This window comes from Lontra canadensis, unplaced genomic scaffold (assembly GCF_010015895.1).
Source record: "Lontra canadensis isolate GAN:19392208 unplaced genomic scaffold, GSC_riverotter_1.0 scaffold2, whole genome shotgun sequence".
Lineage (NCBI taxonomy): Eukaryota > Metazoa > Chordata > Mammalia > Carnivora > Mustelidae > Lontra > Lontra canadensis.
Genome location: NW_022630996.1, coordinates 33,781,756 through 33,801,095, shown reverse-complemented (window position 1 = coordinate 33,801,095; position 19,340 = coordinate 33,781,756). Strand labels below are relative to the sequence as shown.

Below are 19,340 nucleotides of genomic sequence, written 5' to 3'. Positions count from 1 at the left end.
AAGATGAAACCAGAGAGGGAGGCAAATCATGAGAGACTCTTAATCTCAGGAAATAAACTGAGGTTTGCTGGAATGGAGGGGGTGGGAGGGATAGGGTGGCTGGGTGATGGACACTGGGGAGGTATGTGCTATGGTGAGTGCTGTGAATTGTGTAAGACTGATGAATCACAGACCTGTACCCCTGAAACAAATAATACATTATATGTCAATAAAAAAATATGATTTGCATTATATCCCACTGCATAGTGCACTCTATGTCAGTGGTGGGTTTCTAGTATATTACTCATGTTCTAGAAGAAATTCCTAATGATTCCCATTTCAACATCTTGGGAACAAGCCCCATTTCTTGTTCTTTCCTTAAATAGATACACTGAAAGGCTTAAAGGTAGTCAAACATACATACCCACTAATGGAGTCCAGAAACCCAGTAACACCAGAGAGTTGGGGCCAGTCGAGCTCATTGGTAAGAGCTACTGGTAAATCGATGAAGGATTTCTAAAGAAAAAATAAAGTGGTGATTATAAAAATGGTCATTTGTTTTTTATAGATAGTAAGATTATTGATTGCCTAGGCATTGTCCTCTATCTCTCTTACTCTCTTTTTCTTAATCTCTTTAAGAGACTTTGACATATATGAAGCATATGCCTATCACGAGAAGCTTCACAAAGATCAGCATCACTCATGAACTGGCTTCCATTCAGCTTCTGTGAAAGATGTGAAATGCACGGCAGCTTCGGCTCATCCCTCATGAAAGGGATGCTTCAGTAGATAAGTAAACTTTCCACTCTTTTAAATGTGCTGAATTTTCTTCATATTTTAGTTGAGATATTCAGGAAATCAAATGTCTAAAGAGTAATAATAACCAAGCCTCCAGCAAAAATGTCTTCCCTGAGTTCAAAGCTATGCCCTCAGTCAATAAGATAGGGTCTCCTGACCTCCTTGGGAGTCTCAGGCACCTGGGAGAATCTAATTTTGGCTCCTTTGCTCCCAAAGATGCACATATACTCAACGTTGTCTACAATTTCGAGGAGTTCACAGACCCCCTGCCTCTCTAGCACAGACTCCAGTTCAAGAATTCCTGACACAGAGTGTTGACAAAACCAGGATTCATTTGAACCATGTTTCTATGGTTTGTGCAAAATCAACAGCCAAAAAATGATGTCAGCTATGTCCCCTTATGTTTCCTTTTATAAATGCCTTCTGGGATCAACCTCTATTCTGGTCTAACTTCTAGAAGAAGCTTATCTAGACTGATGTGTTTAGAACAGGGTTGCCAAATTTAGCAGGTAAAAATAGAGGATGCCCAGTGAAACTTAAGTTTCAATACACAAACTGTGGTGTAGACATACAACAGAATACTACTCAGCCTTTAAGAAGAAGGAGATTCTGACCGAGGCTACAATGTGGGTGAAACTTAAGAGCGTTATGCTAAGTGAAATAAGCCAGTTTCACAAAAAAGATAAATACTGTATGATTGCATGTATATAAGGTTTAGAGCTGTCAAACTCATAGAAACAGAAAGCAGAAAGGTGGTTGCCAGGGGCTGGGAGCGGATGTGGGGGAGATGGATGAGGGCCCTATCCTTATAACTGTCCCAAGTGTGATTTCCAGCACAGGAGAGGCTGGAAGTGGCAGAGAGGTGACTCAGAAGGATGGCTTCTTGGGACTGACAATGTTAATTCACAACAACAATGGTGTATTATCATTAATAATTATAATAATTAGGTATTAATTATATAACAATACTAATGTATCAGTTACAATGTGTCTCCGTCAAAGGAGTAGAGACAAGGTCATGGAAAGAAAGGCCCCTGATGAGTCTTGAAGCACCACCAGTGATTGGCACTTTGTCACCCGTCTCCCCCTCCTTAGCAGGAGGCACCCACCACTTTCTGTTCAACACTCCACCATTATTGTGAGTCAGATACTCTCTTTTGGTTTTTCTTTCTGTTGCCAGCATAAATCATATGTTTTTTCTCTCTTTTTTTTTAATCTTATTTTTTCGCTAGGTCTTTCTGCTTACAAAGTATGTTTGCTGTAGGATCTGAGAATATTCAATTCTTCCAGAGAAGACAAGGAAAACAAGCAGAATGGATGAAACAAGTCAGACTTTTTTTTTTTTTAAGATTTTATTTATTTGACAGAGAGAAATCACAAGTAGGCAGAGAGGCAGGCAGAGAGAGAGAGAGCAGGAAGCAGGCTCCCCGCGGAGCAGAGGGCCCGACTCGGGGCTCGTTCCCAGGACCCTGGGATCACGACCCGAGCCGAAGGCAGAGGCTTTAACCCTCTGAGCCACCCAGGCGCCCCCATGTCAGACGTTTTAAGAGGAGGTAGCGAATAAGCGAGTGGCTTGTGAGATGAAGACAGAATTCATGTGCTGTGCTAAGTAAGCTAGCAGCCTGTAGAAGACACTGGAAGACACAACACTCTGGCAACCATTCTCTGTCCTTTTTCTCAGTCATCTGCATAATGACCACCCCAGATTTGGGGAACCGGCAGGCAGCGAACTAGGCTTCTCATTCTGGGCAGCTGGCTCCACCTTTCCTAGGCAGTGAGACAGGAGCCCTGCTGGCACGGGGAGGCAAGTCTGATGCTTTCTGCAGCCTGGAGCCAGAACGGAGGGGACGGCAGTTCGGAACTGCGCCGGCAAAGTAGGAAAAGACTTTACTTTAGAAATCCAGGAGCTCTGACTTCTGTGGCTGGCTCTCCCAGTACGGTAAAACGCCATAATTTGGACATGATACATTGGCATTGGTTTCCATATCCCATCCAGCCCCATTCTGAGGCAGGGGTGGCCGATGAAGTGTTTTATCTTCCCAGCTGGGGAAGAGCAAATGGGGAGGAAGGGGTAGGACAGGTGAGGAAATGACCGGCAACCTCATCTTGGGAAGCGGGGTCTCTCAATTCAGTTAATTGATCAGTTGCTGGATCAATCTGAGGAAATGGATCTCAAACACGTAGGAGACTCTGGGACTTCTTGCTGCTCTCAAAGAAGCCCCAACCAGTCCTGGAAACATCCCCTCCAAGATTTAAGCCAGAGCAGATGGCAGCTGATGCTGAATCATGGTGGGGACCAGGATGGGTCTGCATCCGGCACCTGGAGCCCTGGAAGGCCCAGGAAGGTCAGCTGCATAGGTTTCTCCCTGTCACTTGATTAACTCTTGACATAACACATATCTATGTTTTCCTGGTTAAGTGTTTTAGGCTTCACTTATGGTGTTATGGCGAAGTTCTACTATTTCTAGCTGTGCAAAATCAGGGAAGATGAACTTTACTATTGTTTCAGTTTTGATATCTCCGATGGCTATTGAATATTACTCTCTCTACTTCAACAGGAATGTCGGGAGGATCTACGGACAGCGAGGAGAGCAGGTTGACAAGTAGAAGCCCTACACTATGTAAAGGATCATGCTTGGATGGTCACCTAGTATCCCTTGCCAAGTGGATTGTCCCAGGTTTAAGAGAAGTGAAGTTTATTGCCAGATAATAGAACAGATTTGAGCAGACAAATGGAAGCCTCGACATACTTTTTCTTCCTTAGTAAATCTGGTAGATAAAAATGAGAAGTAATGGCCATTAATAGCAAAGGTTTTATAGACCCTAGAAAAAGAGAATGTTTAAGTCATATCACATTAAACACTAAAAAGCCTTATTCACGCAACATTATACCCAAGACATTTCAGGCATTTAAGGCAGGAAAGATGCAAATTAAGATCTCCCTCATCAACTCCTGCTTATTCCTCTCGAGCATATATGTTCTCAGGAAACTCATCTTAAATGTACCTTAAATGTACATATGTGGAAAGACTTAATATTTACCAAGAAAAATTTCCCCAATTTGTAAAGAGCATCAGATGCTCAGTGAGCACTAAGTCAACTATAGCACTGCCTCAGATGTTATTCTGATTTTATCAGTGACATAAAATGTTTTTATGTCATAATTGGCATGTATATACTATATTCGTGTAATATTTTAACATTATTCTGTGTGTGTGTATGCACTGAGTAAGCCCACTGGCTCTCATTTTTAATGCATATTCAGAAAACATAATACTTTGGATTTGGGTATATCTTAAGCCCTAACCTCAATAAGCAACTTATATTTGGGTTTCTTAAAACCATCTTCAGTGAGAGGAAGAAGAGTAATGGTATCAATCACACATTCATCTGGTCTTGCCAATCTTCCAATGATAAAGGGACTATATTCTTGATGCCTTTATTTCATTGTTTCCACTCGAGCCCTCCCTATCCAGCAATGCTATGTGTTCCCTTTTCCAATACTGTTAACTGGGTTAGACCTAAATTGTTTATTTTCAAATAATAGTCACTTGGCAAATCTGCAGCTAATATTCTGTTGGAAAAATAAATGAAAAACACCATCTTCAGTTAAATTAGTATTTTGAAATTTATCTCCAAGGAACTAAACTGTCAAAGCAGACAGGTTTTGTTGTTTTACTCAAAGAAAAAGATAGCTCTTAGGTTGGTCATTTGATAATGGTGCAAGAATCTCAAGGCCTGAGAATCAGAGGCTGCTCTCTCTTTAGCTTTGGGAAGGCGAGTCTACCAGCTGGTCTGCCACTACTTCATCTGTCCTGCAGGTGGCGTAGATGAGGCTACCCTTCCGCTTTCTGCCTTCCAATCTCAAAGGCCCGCTCTATGGCTTCCCCATTCAGCTTGCATCTCAACCTCATCACCCCCGCCTCTCCTCCTCCTATCGCTGCTACTACCTTAAAGCCCTTCCTTATAGGAATACCAACTCACGAAACTTGAAGGGCCCTCCTTGACCTTCACACAAACTCTCCTGCTCTGGTCCCATTCCTTTAGACTTTGACATGTGAACAGATCCTGTAAATGAACGTATATCCATTCATGATGTTTGCATGTGCTACGTTTCCCAGATAACTTCTGCGTTTCAGGCCAGAGTAGGGAAGGGAACGAGTAATGAATTTCCCTTATGTGCCAGGCACTGAGACACGGAAACTTACACACCCTGTTTAACTTCATCAAACATCTCTGTGAGACAGGGACTCGCTTTTTCCTTCCTTCCACTCTCCCTCCTACAAACATTTTTTGAGAAGCTACCTGTATCAGACGTTGGACACTACCTCTCAAAAAAGGTATTTTCTTGGGAGGAACTGGGCAGCACGGGACCCAGGAAAACTATGGCAGACAGAATTCAGAAGGAGTTTGGGTGACTTGCCAAGGTCTCAGAGCTGGTAGTAGGGGGTGGGGATTTGAACCCAGGTTCCGGTGGGGCTAGGAAGAGAGAGGCTTGGAGCACGCTGGAGTTCTAATGGTCCTTGCTTGTCCCCTAAACTGCCAAATCTCAAAATCACACATGTGATCACACACACTAAGCTGGGTCTGCCAGTTGTTGAAAATGAGGCTTCCTGGGTATCTACTGAGTGGATGGTCTCTTGGATACTTCTTTGGCTGAAAAGTTCAGAAAGCTACAGATAACCCAGGAGTGGCTGCCATCTTTCCTCTCTTTTTCTCTTACATGGAAGCCCTACATAATTTATGAGGAGTACAGCATGAGTATTTTGGGGATGCATACAGAAATGATCTGTGACCCTAAGCCGACACCTACATACATACCCCACTCATATTCCCAGGGCCTGTTCTGTCCTCGCATCTGGGGAGAGGCAGTCAGGGCGCACAACACACACTGCTGACCCGAAGGTTTATCTTCCTGTGTGGCCTGGCAGATGAAGCTCTGGGAGAGCAGGGAAAGTGCACTTCATCTGGTTTCTACCTCTGCAATCTCTTACAGAGATTGGTCGGGCAGCATCATTCACATAAGCTAATGCTTTGATATAGACAACCTCAAGAACGCAATTTAACTCCGAATTTGATTTTTCAAACTTTAGAATCCCATATGCAGTCAAGTGAGTCTCCTACTGAGGTCCCTGTGGCCCAGTAATTCATTAAATATACAGAGAAAGAGAGCAGAGAGGGAGGGACAGAAATGTTAATGCCAGACCGTGCCAGGTGTTCTGTTGACCATCGTACCAGGCAGCCACAAGTTCTTCCTTTTTGGAGCTCACAGGCTGGAAAATAAAGACTTCCCAGCTGGGTAACCTTGAAGACTTGCTTCCACTCTTCTGTATCTCAGTTTCCTTGTCTGTACAATGGACTCACCACAGCACCTATCTCATCAGGTGGTTGAGAGGATTGGAATGGAAAAACCATGCATAAAGTTCAGAATTATCAGTGTTCAATGAGAGTTAGCTGTTAGCAGGATTGATAGGGAAGCCCAGGATGCTAGAAAGGATATCCATCCCACATGTGGGGGTCGGGGAAGGAATCTTGAAAGAATTGTTATCCAATGTGAGTCCTGTGAGGTTGCTAAGAAGGAACCAGGCAAAGAGAGGCAAGGGAAGAGAGAGTTAAAGAGTTGGCAATATCATATGCAAAATTCCAAGGCTGAATTCATCATATTATGTACAAGGAAGATGAACAAAGTCTCCTTCAAACAAACCCAAATAGCCAGTATGCCAGCTATCCACTGCCCTATCTGTTGTTATGACCAGTAACAAGAACTGCTCAGCTCCTGCAATGATGCCTACTGAAGGCACATTTAGACTTCGGCCAGCGCTAAATAAGTAATTTTCAGGGAAAAGGAGTAGCATTTCATCTTTGACCCTATGCCAGTCCAAAACCTTATGGGACAGTGAAGAAATAATCAAATAAAGATTGCTAGCAAAATATGACCAGGAAATATAAAGAGGACAGAATAGCGGGCAACAATTTTTCATCATTTTCCCTGAATATAGTTCTTTTTATTTATCTATTTTTTCACCTTGTCAGCTCCTCTTAGTCTCTTTCTTTCCCCTTTTCTTTTATCTATTATTTAAGCTCTAACCCCATGATTTATTTATTCAATGAGTGAGTCAAGGGATGCTTTATCTAACTGCCCCATACCAAATGCAAATGCATCGCGCAGTTAGATTTCTTCCACAGAATTCAATTCCCTCCAACATTACTTCCAGAGTGATTGAAGAACTATCCAAATTCATAAAACTGAGAAAATAAGAGTTTCAAGTGTCCCGCTGTTACACAGAAATAATCACAACTCAATTCTTACACGGAGCCTGGGAAACAAATTCTTCCACAAACAGAAAAAATGACTCTTCTAAGGGCCGGGAACAGGCAACAAGGCATGCATATCATATTGTAAGAGTCCCCTCTTCAGATAGTTTCTTTGATTTTGTAAAGGTTTGGTCATTTCTGAAGCAGCCAGGCTGTCACTTGCTCTGGCATGGAGTAGTTCTCCCTTTTTGAGAGGTAATATCCAGCTTAGACTCTAGAACTCCAAAGTCCATAGCCAAGCTATAAAGGTGAGAAGAGGGGAAGCCACCATGGGGATACCTCATGACCAGACCAGAACTGGGGTGTCACTCCCCACTATCTCGCTCATAAAGAATGATCTCATTTTCTTCCTCTCCCCTCTTTCACCTTCTACCAAGAAGCTGTCACAAACCTCACTGCTTCTAGCCTTCCAACCTGCACGTAGGATGGCCCTGGGTTACCACCAGAGCCTGTGGCCAGGGTCCCTGCCTTCTCACTCTCCCCCTACTATCTTCAGCAGTGTATTCCAGAGTCTTGTGGGGGAGCTTCTTGAAGATATGCATCCTGTTTGGATAGATTTGCGGTGGAGTCTTAGAATCCTTATTTTTAATGGCTGTGGCGATCGGCCAGGTTTGGTAAACACTGCTTTCAGAGCTAGTGTAGCTATTCAATATCCTCCACCACACCGCACTACCCCCTGTCCTCACCTCTTCTCACACCCCACTCAACTCTCAGTGGGTCACTCAGACCTCCAGGCCTATCTCAAGCTCTTCTTCCTACTCAACCGTCTTTACTGATTGATTGCTGCTCATTAGTCAAGGGTTAGCTAAATCCTGGCTTCCTTGACTGGCCCACCTCTTCTCTGTGAGGGGCTCTCCTCCAGCTCTTGTCACACCCTGTGCATGCCCAGCTAATTACTAATATAGTAAATATTTCAGGCTTTGAGGGCCATTTGGTTTCTGTTGTGACTACTCAATTCTGTCACAGTAGTGCAAAAGCAGCAACTGACTATGTAAATGAATGTGCGTTAAAACCTCATTTACAAAAAAAAAAAAAAAGTAAAGGGCTGCATTAGGTTCAAGGGCTATAATTTGCTAACTTCTGCTCTAGGGTCTGACAGAATCAGTTTTTATCTGGGTTCCATGTTTAACTGCATTATCTTGGATAAGTTAGTTAACCTAAGTCTTCATTTCTTCATTTATAAAATATATATAATAATGGAGTCATTTCAGTATGACAGGAGGTAATGCTAAGTACAATGTCTGGCGTTTGGTAAACACATGGTAATATCTGCTTAATGTTGTAATTGTGAGTTTACTTGTCTATCCTCCCAAGTAGACTTCAAGCTCTTTGAGGTTAGAGCCTGCTTTTCACATCTAAAGCCCCACCTGTCCACCCTTATCTCTTTTTCTCTGCCTTTAACAGAATTCCCACAGCATTCGTTGGGCACACAGCTGCCCAGCCAGGCACTGACTGTACTCCCCAGCCTCTGCTCTCACCTGGTGTGGCCATGCGACGGGGTTCTTCACCGTGAAGTGTCTGAGAGTAATGTGTGCCACCTCTAAGTCAGATTCTCCCAGGGAATGTGTGTGTCCTCACTTTGTCCTTTTTCTTTCCTACAGGTGGGAGGTGGCAAAAGCAGGAGCAGCCCCCTTAGACCCAGGGGTAGAAGCTGCATGTTGAGGGTGATCTGGTTATCTTGCCAGCCCTAGACTGCTTCTTTCCGGATATTATATGAAAGGAAAGCACATTTCCATGTTCAGTCACTAGATTTTGGGATTCTTTGTTACAGCAGCTAAGCCTATACCCTGCTGGATTAATAACTAGTCTTTTAAGAAAGGCTCTACCCTTCTCCTTGCTCTACTTGCTGGCTCACAACTATGTTACCAACAAGAGAACATGACCTTTGCTCCTTATTGATCTATTTTCCTATGGGCTCGTTCACAATCAGTCTTTAAATTCTTGGCTCAGCACTGCTGTCCTTAATCTATCTGAAATTTTTGGACCTTGTATTTCAGAATGTTCCCCTTGATTTTCCTCTAGAAGTTATGGTTTTGCTCACACCTCTTACCAATCTGCCAGCCATTGCCCTGAGTAGAAAAATCCCCACGAAATCATTCAGAAGCCCGGCACTGGGCAAGGGCTGAGCTGGGCTATCTCTATTCTTATTACTCCAAGGACTGGCATGGAAGAAATTAGCTAAATGAGCTAATGAATGAATGGGGTGTAGCAATCAATTCCAACCAGCCCAAATTATTTCTAAATGCCAGAAATTTCCTCTTTCCACAACCCCACTGGTTCAAGATTCTAAATGTTTTTCCTGTGATGAGTTAGTTCCCTGAGACCCATTTCATGGTTGAGGAACTTGAGGGAGAGCAAATCAAAGTGGTAAATATAATTAACTAGAGGGCAAGAGATTGCCTCGAGTCTTAGCAGCACACTGGCTCGCACAGGTGTTTATGGACTCATGCTGCCTATCTCTGATGAAATCTCCATCTCATGTGCTGGGAGAGCAGGCATGTGGGCTGGCTAATTATAAATGCCTTTCAGAAGTATGAAGCTTAAAATAATTTCCTCTTGTAGTTTTTCATAACAACAAGCGTTTGTCTTTTTAATTCTTGCAGAAACTGGTGAGGGCTAAGATCACAGACGTTTTTGGAAGAATGAGCCTCCGAGAACACCATACTTTGCTGGCAGGTAAGAGCCCCAGATGCTCACCTTGAGCAGGGAGAAAAGGGCATCACATTGATCAGGCCTCAAGGCAACAGCCCGTCTGGCCTGTGCCCATGAACAGGGAATGAGAATCGAAGAACATTCTGTCTCTTGTGGCCTGAGAGCTGCTAGAGAAGATTCACCAAGATGAACACAGGTCTCTTTTTCTGACAGAATAAATGAGAAGTAACATGGATTGAAGCTTCTCTTCTCACCAGTTAGCATCCTTAATCTGTCAGCCTGCAAGATGTCTGAGGAGCAGAAAATGTAATCTTGTCCAGTTTTATGGAACTATGGCCTTTCCTCAGCTGGAAAAACAATAATCAAGTATTCTAACCCTTAAGTCTTTCTGGAGTCGACACCAAGTTAGCGGAGGTAGGATTTTCATATTTTACGTGTGCCATGAAAATCAGCCTTTATGCTTCATGGAAGCCTCATGCTCACTGTTAAATCCAGCCAGCAGGAAGCAGGGCAGGTTAGGGAAGGTCAGGGTGTGAGCTCTGATAATACCCGAACTGTCTGTGGGCTAATAAAGGGCAGCCAAACTGGACCTGGACACTCATCTCAAAGAAAGGAAAGAAGCACATGCGGGCTTGAAGACTGGAGCCGCTATGCTCTCTGGTGAATATGCATTTTCTGCAGCCAGATTAAGGATTCATTTTGTCCTTGACACAGTACGAAATTCAATCTGCGCCTACTTACCCTACAGACAACAGCCTGCCGGGGGTCGTGCTAAGATTTTATAATAGTACAGGCAACAGCCTTCGCTAGCAAAATAAACATTTGGAAAATTGTATTTCAGAATCTCGTCTCCCTCCTCTCTCCCCGAGCCTGTCATGCAATTCTGGTTCAGCGAAATGCAGCACTTAATATTTTGGAAATAATTTTCGAGCAGATGGGGAAGAGGCAGGAGGGCGCATCTACTGCTGCCCTTGATGATCTCTCTGCCTCCCTTTCTTTCTCAACAAAACATCTCAAGCAGTGATTGTTTTTCCTTTGAAAGGAAAAAAAAAAGCACGAAAGTGTTTTCAAATTTGCTTGCTGTTTTGCTTTGCAATCTTTCTGAGCTGAGATCTTTCCTGTGGGATGGGAAGCTCATTCTGCATCTGATGACTACGGGTATCTTGGAGAGAAGTGAGGCTTGTGTAGGGAGGGAGGGGGCGGAAACCTCTTTCTGCCCCCCCCCAGTGGAATGAAGCTCCTTGTTTCTGTGGAGCCAGTAGGGTGATTCTTCACACTCTCTTTATTGAACTACAAATATCTTTCCAGATGAACACACTCCTAATCTAATTAGCTGTAAACAGGCCTCTCGGGTGCCACACTGCTTAACGAGAGGACGGCAAGAATGGGAGAGAAGAAGAGGCGGCGGCAGGAAAGATACCCCAGGCCATGGAGTCTGTTTCATAGGTGCAGTCGGGATGGGGCGATGTATTTGCGGCAGCGTTTTCTGCTTTATAGGGAGACAGAGGCCAAGAAATGTTGAGTAGTCTCATAAAGGGCAGAATGGCCTATGATGAAACAACGATTCACTGATTTTCTTCAGCACTCCCTGCTCTTTCCAGACGATATGATGTATGACTTGGTGCAGCAAATGCAGAGCACCAGACACACTGGGGCCGTCCTGACTGGTCTTTGTTGACCGTACCTACTCCCACTGGCAGACCCCAAGGGAGGCCACCACAGCTTGGGGGTTACTACGGTTCCTGCATGAAACCAGAGTTTGTGGAGGAATCGCCAGGTGGGGTCAGGGGACGGTAGGTATTCTCTGTGGTGTCAAAGTCAATGCTACAGAACCCAAATTCAGAACCCCTGTCACCCAAAGCCCTCAGAGAAAGATCCAGAGCTTCATTTTAAAAGGTGATTCCTGTTTGTTTGCCCTCTTCTGGTCATTTTGGGAAGGCTTCCTGAAAGGTAGTTCACAAGGGAATCTAGGATCTGGCATTTGGTGAAGAGCAGCCTTTACGGAACTCTAGGGAATGAGACAGGTCCCAGTGTAGAAGGACGTAAAGGGATGAGGCTCTAATTGACTAAAACCATGCAGACAGCCAACCAGGCCTCCCACTCCACTGATGGCCTCTGGGCTCTAAGCTCATGCCTCTAGTCCCTGTTCTGCAGAAGGGGCTTAGATTCTGCAAACTACACTTCCCAGGCTCCTCTGCATCCCCCAGCCAATGGGAGGCACAGGTGGGAGAGGGGCATATGGGAGAGGAACTATTTTGTGGTTTCCAGCTGAGGTCAGCAACCTCCAGCAGCCTTCAGCCTCCCAACCTCCCGCTTCCTTTGCTACTTCCCGCTCATCTCCACATCTCACAGTGGTCCCAGTAGCGGCTGGTCTGTATGCCCCTGGCAGTCAGTATAGGCTCTGCCAAGGTTCAAGCATCAGCCTCACCCCTTTCTCTAGCTTCTGATAAACCCCCATCTTCCTTTTCGTTCGCTAGCCTAGCGTCAGAAATGATTAATCTCTTCAGAAACTCCCTTTTAGTTCTAATACTGATGTAATCAGTTGTTTGTATTAAATCCAACATTGTGTAGCCGATCTCCTGTATTAAATCCCCTTGTTGGAATGCTTTTATTTTCCTGATTGGTCCCTGCTAACTGCTGACTCTGACACTGACTAGAAACCCAGACTAAAAGGGGTTCCACCTGCTGAATTAGCCAAAATGTTGGAGGTTCTCTTCCTTTGTGGTGACATTACTAAAAGGCTCTCAAATAGTAGAACCCAGGGGCAGAGTGAGCGTTCTCATGGACACTCTCTTGGGGAACCTCACATATCCCAGTGTGCTCTGGGAATCTTGGGTTGAGAGGTTAGTCCACCGTGTACTGATGGTTTCCCATTTTGCCCTAAGACATTCTATCTTAGAGTACCTCTTTTCTGGCATTTCTAGATGATGTAAGTAATTTTGGAAACCACACTGTGGTACTCCACAACCACATCTTTCTTTTGTAAATCCTCCAAGTTTAGACACTGGAGGCAGCAGGAAAACTCTGTGACAGTGGTTTTCAAAATATGGTCTGGGGAACCCTGGGAATCTTTGGGACTCTCACAGAGAGTTTATGAGATCACTATTTTCCTCATACTTCTAAGACTTGATTTGCCTTTTTCATTTGCCTTTTTATTTCACCTATGAGGATACAATGTGGTTTTCAAGAGGCTACATAAATGCATATGAAAACAGATTGAAGAGGGAAGCAGGTATGGGGATCTGGCTGTCTTTAGCCAGATATCAAAGAGATTCACAACAATGGAAAAGAAAACTATGCTTCCAGCTTGTTTTTTGTTTGTTTTGGAAAATAAAGTTATAGGTCATAAAAATGTTACTTATATTGATTGTTTCTTATTGTTATTGTCAAATGGATTAATGAATAATCCACAGCGGAGGCTTCCGACCACAGGTGGTGCTGGGCGGAGGGAGAAGAGGTATAATCAGATGTGATTCTTCTGGCTGGGCTGATGTCCAAAGCTGGCTCTCTCTAATGGGGGCTCTGAGAGGCCCTGCTGGGAACACGTGACTAACCTTGCAGGTGCAGTCAGTGCATTCTCTCCACCCCCTCTAGTCTTTCAGTATTTGTGCTCCAGTCCCTGGTCATCTGGTTTACCCTCCATGGTGCAGTCATCTCCAGGCAATCTTCTCCAGGATTTGTAATGATTCCAGCTGGCTCTCCCTTCCTGGGGTCCATGTCCTTGCCCCCAGGACACACATTCATTCTTTCCTCAGTCACCACTCTTACATTATTCATGAGAGTGTTGGACACCAACCCCTTCGACCCCAGTCTCCGGAGACATCTATCCAGGTCCGCTAGTGGTTGCCTACTCTGAGGGGGGAAGCATGTCCACCCTTTCCCTGAGGGGGAGCTGAGCCCCAACTGCCATGCTGACACCAGCCATGCCCTGCCTCAACTCTTAGACCTTTGAGGTGGGCCTTCTGCTACAGGTAGCAGAAGTGATTTTTCACTCCCTTCTTGTGCATGTCCTACTGAAGTCCTTCTGATATTTGACTGCGGAAGGTGGGAATTGTTGGCCCACATTGTCTTGGGGCCTCAGTTGAAACTTAGGTAGAAATAAATAGTCCATTTTAAAACATCCTCTTGTAAAATCATCCCAAATTTCTGATGAGATAGCTATCATTACTTACATATTTTTAGGTGAAGAAATTAAGCTCAGGGAGGATTAGTATGTGGCTAAGCTAGAATTTGAACTCAGGTCTGCTTAAAAGTCCAAGATTATTCTATAGAGAGATAATTTAGGGGCTGGAAACTCTCCTCTGGGCAAGGTTCTTGGCTCAAGGTGTCAGTTTCCTACATGGCTGTCATGCTATCAGTTGGGTGGCCATACATCCCAGTTTGTCTGGGCCAATCTAAGTTAATGCCTATTATCCTCATATAATTACCAGTAGTGATCCCTCTTTCCTCAGGTTTGGACAACGAACTGTAAGTTCACTATAACTATTGGAGTTAGAGGTATGATGCAGAAGAGCCAGATGTATCAGAAGTTTCTTAGGGGGACAGACTCTTCCAGTAGAGTCTCCAAAAGCTGGTTTGACCCTGCAGGGAAGACCTGCAAGGGGGCTGCAGTCGATACAGCAGCCTCTTCTGATGTGCGGATGCCCTCACAGCCCCAGGGTAAGCCCCTCAGGCAGGACATCTCCCTCAGGGAGGCTGATCTCTTCAGGAATCGGCTGTAAAGTCCACAGGGTGGGAAGCGTATGAGAAAAATACGTGTCCACTGTGCATTCTAGATAACTGCTGAGTTTGTCCATTTCTTTTCTTCCTCACTGTACTCTTCCAGGTTAGGGCACTTTCACTAGAAAGAACCTAGCTGGTCTACTTTCCTGTCTCCCCCCACCCCTCACCAGTCCAATCCAACTTGCCATTGGAATCAGGGTGATATTTCTAAAATTCAAATATGACTGCTGCTAATTCTCAGTTTAAAACCCCTTGGCGGCTTCCTACTGCCTTCAGGATAAACTCTGAATTCCTTAATGTGGCCTCAAGGACCCCTGAGATCTGTCTCCTATGCACCTTTCCAGACTCTTCTCATACCTTCTCCACTTCATATTCTATTCTCATCAATGCAGCCACACTAGACTTCTCAGAATGCTGAACTCTTACTTCTGTGAGCCTTTGTGTGCTCTTTCTGCTCCTGGGACACTCCTTCCTATGAGGACCAGACTGCCCGAACTCCTTCTTTCCTTGTGTTCGGGGCATGCAAATGCCTTGCGGCAGCTATGGAATTTGCTGGTTTTCATTCGCCCATAAGGCCTGAAGCCTTCTGAAGGCCTGGTTCTTTCCATGCCCTTTACTTCCGTGTCATTCGTGTCTATCACAGGGCTTGGTACACAGTTGGTCCCAGGTTAGTACTTGGCAATATTTTGTTTACTTGCCACAAGTATTAAAGCCAAACAATCAGAACATGAGACATCAGAGCTCAACATATGTCACGGATGTCTGCCGGGCATTGTAGTGATATATGTATGCTGACTCCCTGGCAAATGAAGAGATTCTATAGATGATACGTTTGAAAAATTAGTTTTTTTTTTTTTTTTAAAGGAGTATGATCCATAGTAGCTCAGAAATCAATCACCTTAATATCCAGTCGTGGCCAGATGGTTTAGTAGATTATGGCTTGTATACTGAAAAAGATGCTAGAGAACACTGACAAATATAATGAATACAAAGACTAAGTAGCAATGTGGAAAAATGATTATAATTAGTGCTAATTGAAAAAAAGGAGAATGGCCAATTGCATACTTGCTACTCTTATAACTACATAATGTGTGTGTGTGTGTGTGTGTGTGCGTGTGTGTGTGTGTATGCACAGTGGGAGTCGAGTTCTGGGAAAGAATGGAAAAATAATGAGAAAAGTTCAAGATGGTGGGATTTTTTTTTTAACTCTCAAAATTGGTTCTAGTACTGACTTCCTATCTTCTTTTTTCCCGCAATAAGAAGAATATTAAGAGAATATTTTAAAACTAATCTGGTATTCCCAAATGTTAAAATGATTCTCCCCGGGTGGTAGGATTAAAGAGAATGTTAATGATTTCTTAATAATTTCTGTATTGCTTATTTTTCTCCATTGAATATTTAACATTTATAATTAGATAAAAACAATAATGCAAATATTTACTTTCTTCCCTCTCTCACTTTGAGAAGATATACTTGCTTCCCCACTATCTTGGGCATGGCCGTGTGACTTGCTTGGGCCAATGTATTGATTGTGGACATGACATAGCAAATGTATTTGTGTGGGGGCCCTTGTCCTCTTGCACTTCCACAATTACCATGACAGAATACTTTCTGGATAGACTGCCCAACCAAGAAAAAGGAGATACACGTGGTACAGACTTAGACCCAACCTTTAGCTTGGAACCAAGACCAACAGGGTCTAGCTGACCCTAGATAACCCACAGATGTGTGAGCGAGAAGAAATGCAGACTGTTTTAAGTCCCTGAGACTTGGGGTAGTTTGTACAGCATTATTTTGATAATAACTTGGTGATATACCTTCTTTTCAATGCTAACTTTCTAAGCAAAATATTTCTCTATTATCCTTGTCTCATCTTCCATCTTATAAATAGCACAACACAGAAGTGGCACAGGCTTGGAGTGGCTGGATTGATCTGTAGCTTGGAGACGTATGTTAACCTGGGGAGACCCTTTGAGAACACTAGAACATCAAAGGCTTGAAATAGGTGATAGAATGCTGCTAAATCTGTGGTGTTGTCCCTACCACCAACAGCATTATTAACATGTTGGTGAGATTCATGAACCCAATTACCATTATGCCCAGTTTGGCTTCCACATCAACTCTACCATTATTGCCCTTCTCGTGGCCATTTCTCAAGACTACAATTTACTGCCAAAAAATGACAGGGGAGTGGGGTGGGAAACACAGGTTTCCCTGGCTATCTAAACAGGGAGAGTTCTCAAGGTTTGAGTTAGGTCATTCTGCTTTTCTGAAAGACCTACATTAGCATGGTAAAGCTTTTTTTTTTTTTTTTTTTTTTTTTTGGTAAAAGTGAGCATCTTCTTTAGATTTCTTTTGGTTGGGAAGAAAGGGGGCTAATATAGGTCTTCTGTAAAAGCAAAGTGGCATAAAACAAACTTTCAGCAACCAGGGGACTCCTGTAACCCAACCCAAACCAACAATGCTGAGCTGCAGTATTTCACTTAATTTGTTGTTGCAAACAGCAGATTAAAAAATGTTACAATTCAAATCCCAGTTGTCAGGACTCCAGACTGCTGGGCTAGCTTCTCAGTGAATCTTTCTCTTCCCCAGAGATTTCGCATACTATAGAGTGAGCTGCTGGCTCTGGTGAGAGTTTCTGAGACGCCATTCTCTCCAGGAGAACCCTAAAAGGAGAGGCACCCTTCACCTCTGGAGGCCCAGGTGCGGGATAAGAAGGACAAGCACAAGGACATGGACCAGCCTGGTTAGCTGCCACCACTGCACTGCATGAGCTGTGAGTCAATCTACTTTTTGTCTAATTTGAATCCAACATAGAGTCCAAAGCATTTTCACAGCCCTTAGATCATGAAACACATGGCCTTGCCTGAGATTGTTCCTACCATCATTTACAAGATGTCATCTTATTCAAGATGACAATGAAAGGAAGTGAATCTTCCACCTGTTAGCTGTGTGACCTTAGGCAGTCTACCTAACCTCACTGAGTATCTGTGTGTACAGTGAAGCTATGTTGTAAAACACCTACGTTGGAGGGCTTTTACAAATACTAAGAAAAACAGCGCTTTGGTGTTTTTTAAGCTATTTGCTCAAAACGAAACAAAATGATACCCCAGATCTTGGACTGCAATATTTGGTACCTACACAGTACAAATTCACTGAAGAAAAATGAAGAAAATGTTACCCAGTGTTCTACAATCCAGACACATCAAATGTACTGATCCACAACCTTCCAATTATTTTCTTTGCTTGCATACACAGATGCACTTACATAGTCACAAAACTGGTTCATACATTATTACTTCATGACCTATTTTTGCCCCCAACAAGTTATTATTTGTATATTTCTTGCTAAGAAATATGTCTATGACATGTATATTAGTAGTAGCATAACATTTCATTTTATGGATATATTTTTGCATGCCTAATTCCTGTTTTTTATTTTTAATTTATTTTCTAATTTTTGCTCTTATAAGTAACTCTTTGATGAATACTCATGTACATAGATTCTTGAGCAAATGACTAATCAGTTTTAGAGGTAAACTTCCAGATGAAGAATTCATGATTAAAAACACCAACATTTTCATGTCACTTTATAAATTTTGTCAAATTGCCTTTCAGAGAAGTTCTACCAACTTAAACACTCTTGGTGGTGAAAGAACATGTCCATTTCACCATATCTTTGCTGAAAATAGGTCTTTATCACTTCTTAAGCTTTATCTGTTTGACAGATGATAAATGATATTCCATTGTTTTGTGTTTCTTTGATTACAATTAAAGATGAAACTATGTTTATATTTATTAGTTATGTTATTAAAACATTTAAAAAATTTATTATTGACATGCAGGAACTGTGTGCTATTAGGGGATTTAAATATTGCTCTGTATGTTATAAATATTGTTCTCATTTTTCATTTGTCTTTTAACTTTATGGATTTTTTTGACATTGTTTACATTTAATAATGTTATATACTGAAATCTAGTAATATTTGGAATAGTTGGAATAGTAATCTGGAATACTTCTTAAAATAATCTTTCTCAGGAAGGCATATGTCTGTTATGTTTTCTGAATCTCTGAAAACAGAAAATAAGTTTCTAGAAGAACAAACAATATCTTGGCAGCCTGAACAGTTCTGACATGCAACCCTCAAAATCCTGTCGAGGCTATTCTACTATTTTCTAAAAGTTAGCATTGAGAGGTAAGTCTGATGCTAAAATGGTTTTTTCCTCCTAGTAAGTACCCTGGAGGTTTTTGTTGTTGTTTTTGTTGTTGGGCAGAATGATTGCAAGATTTTTCTTTATATTTGGAATCAAGAAAAAAGAAAAAAAAAAAGGAAGACATGGTAAATAGAGTCTATTTTGCACTTGGGCCTGTGCTCACTGCAGGTTTAGGATTGAAGACAAGGATTCCCTCAACTCAATAATTGAGTTATCTTTTATTGCTTATTTGGTCACCACTTCCTCTCTGCCTGATATGTTCTCTTTTCTGGTTCTCCTATTCAGTCTCCAGAACCCACCCCGAATACCGGTTCTCTGAGTTCCAGAATTTCCCCAGCAGGAGGGCTGGTTTGCTAATCTTGTTTTTTGCATCATCAACTTGCTTGTAAGTGTTGTCACTGGATTTTTACATCAGGTGATTATTGTTCTTTCTCCCCAAAGTAGTCTTTGCTGATGTCTGACTGCTCCTTTTTCATGGGTACAATCTCCTGTTGACCATTATTGAGAACCTGAATTTAATATTGTACAAAATGCCATTCTGTCTCCTACAGCAAGCTTTTGGCTTTTTTTTTTTTTTTTTTTAAAGAGCATTCCTCTTTTGAGATCATGAGCATTTTTTTATATGTCCAGATGTTTCCCTGCTTGCTCCTCTTTACAAA

The 19,340-nt window shown here is 42.8% G+C and overlaps 1 protein-coding gene across 1 annotated transcript in view; it reads right to left on the bottom strand.

The window, feature by feature from the left end:
* Positions 1 to 19,340, bottom strand: part of AOAH (acyloxyacyl hydrolase) — a 158,448-nt gene that overhangs the window by 64,862 nt on the left and 74,246 nt on the right. Inside the window, exon 12 of the mRNA XM_032871529.1 lies at positions 404 to 495. Coding sequence (XP_032727420.1) covers positions 404 to 495 — 92 coding nt within the window. The remainder of the gene's footprint in view (positions 1 to 403; positions 496 to 19,340) is intronic.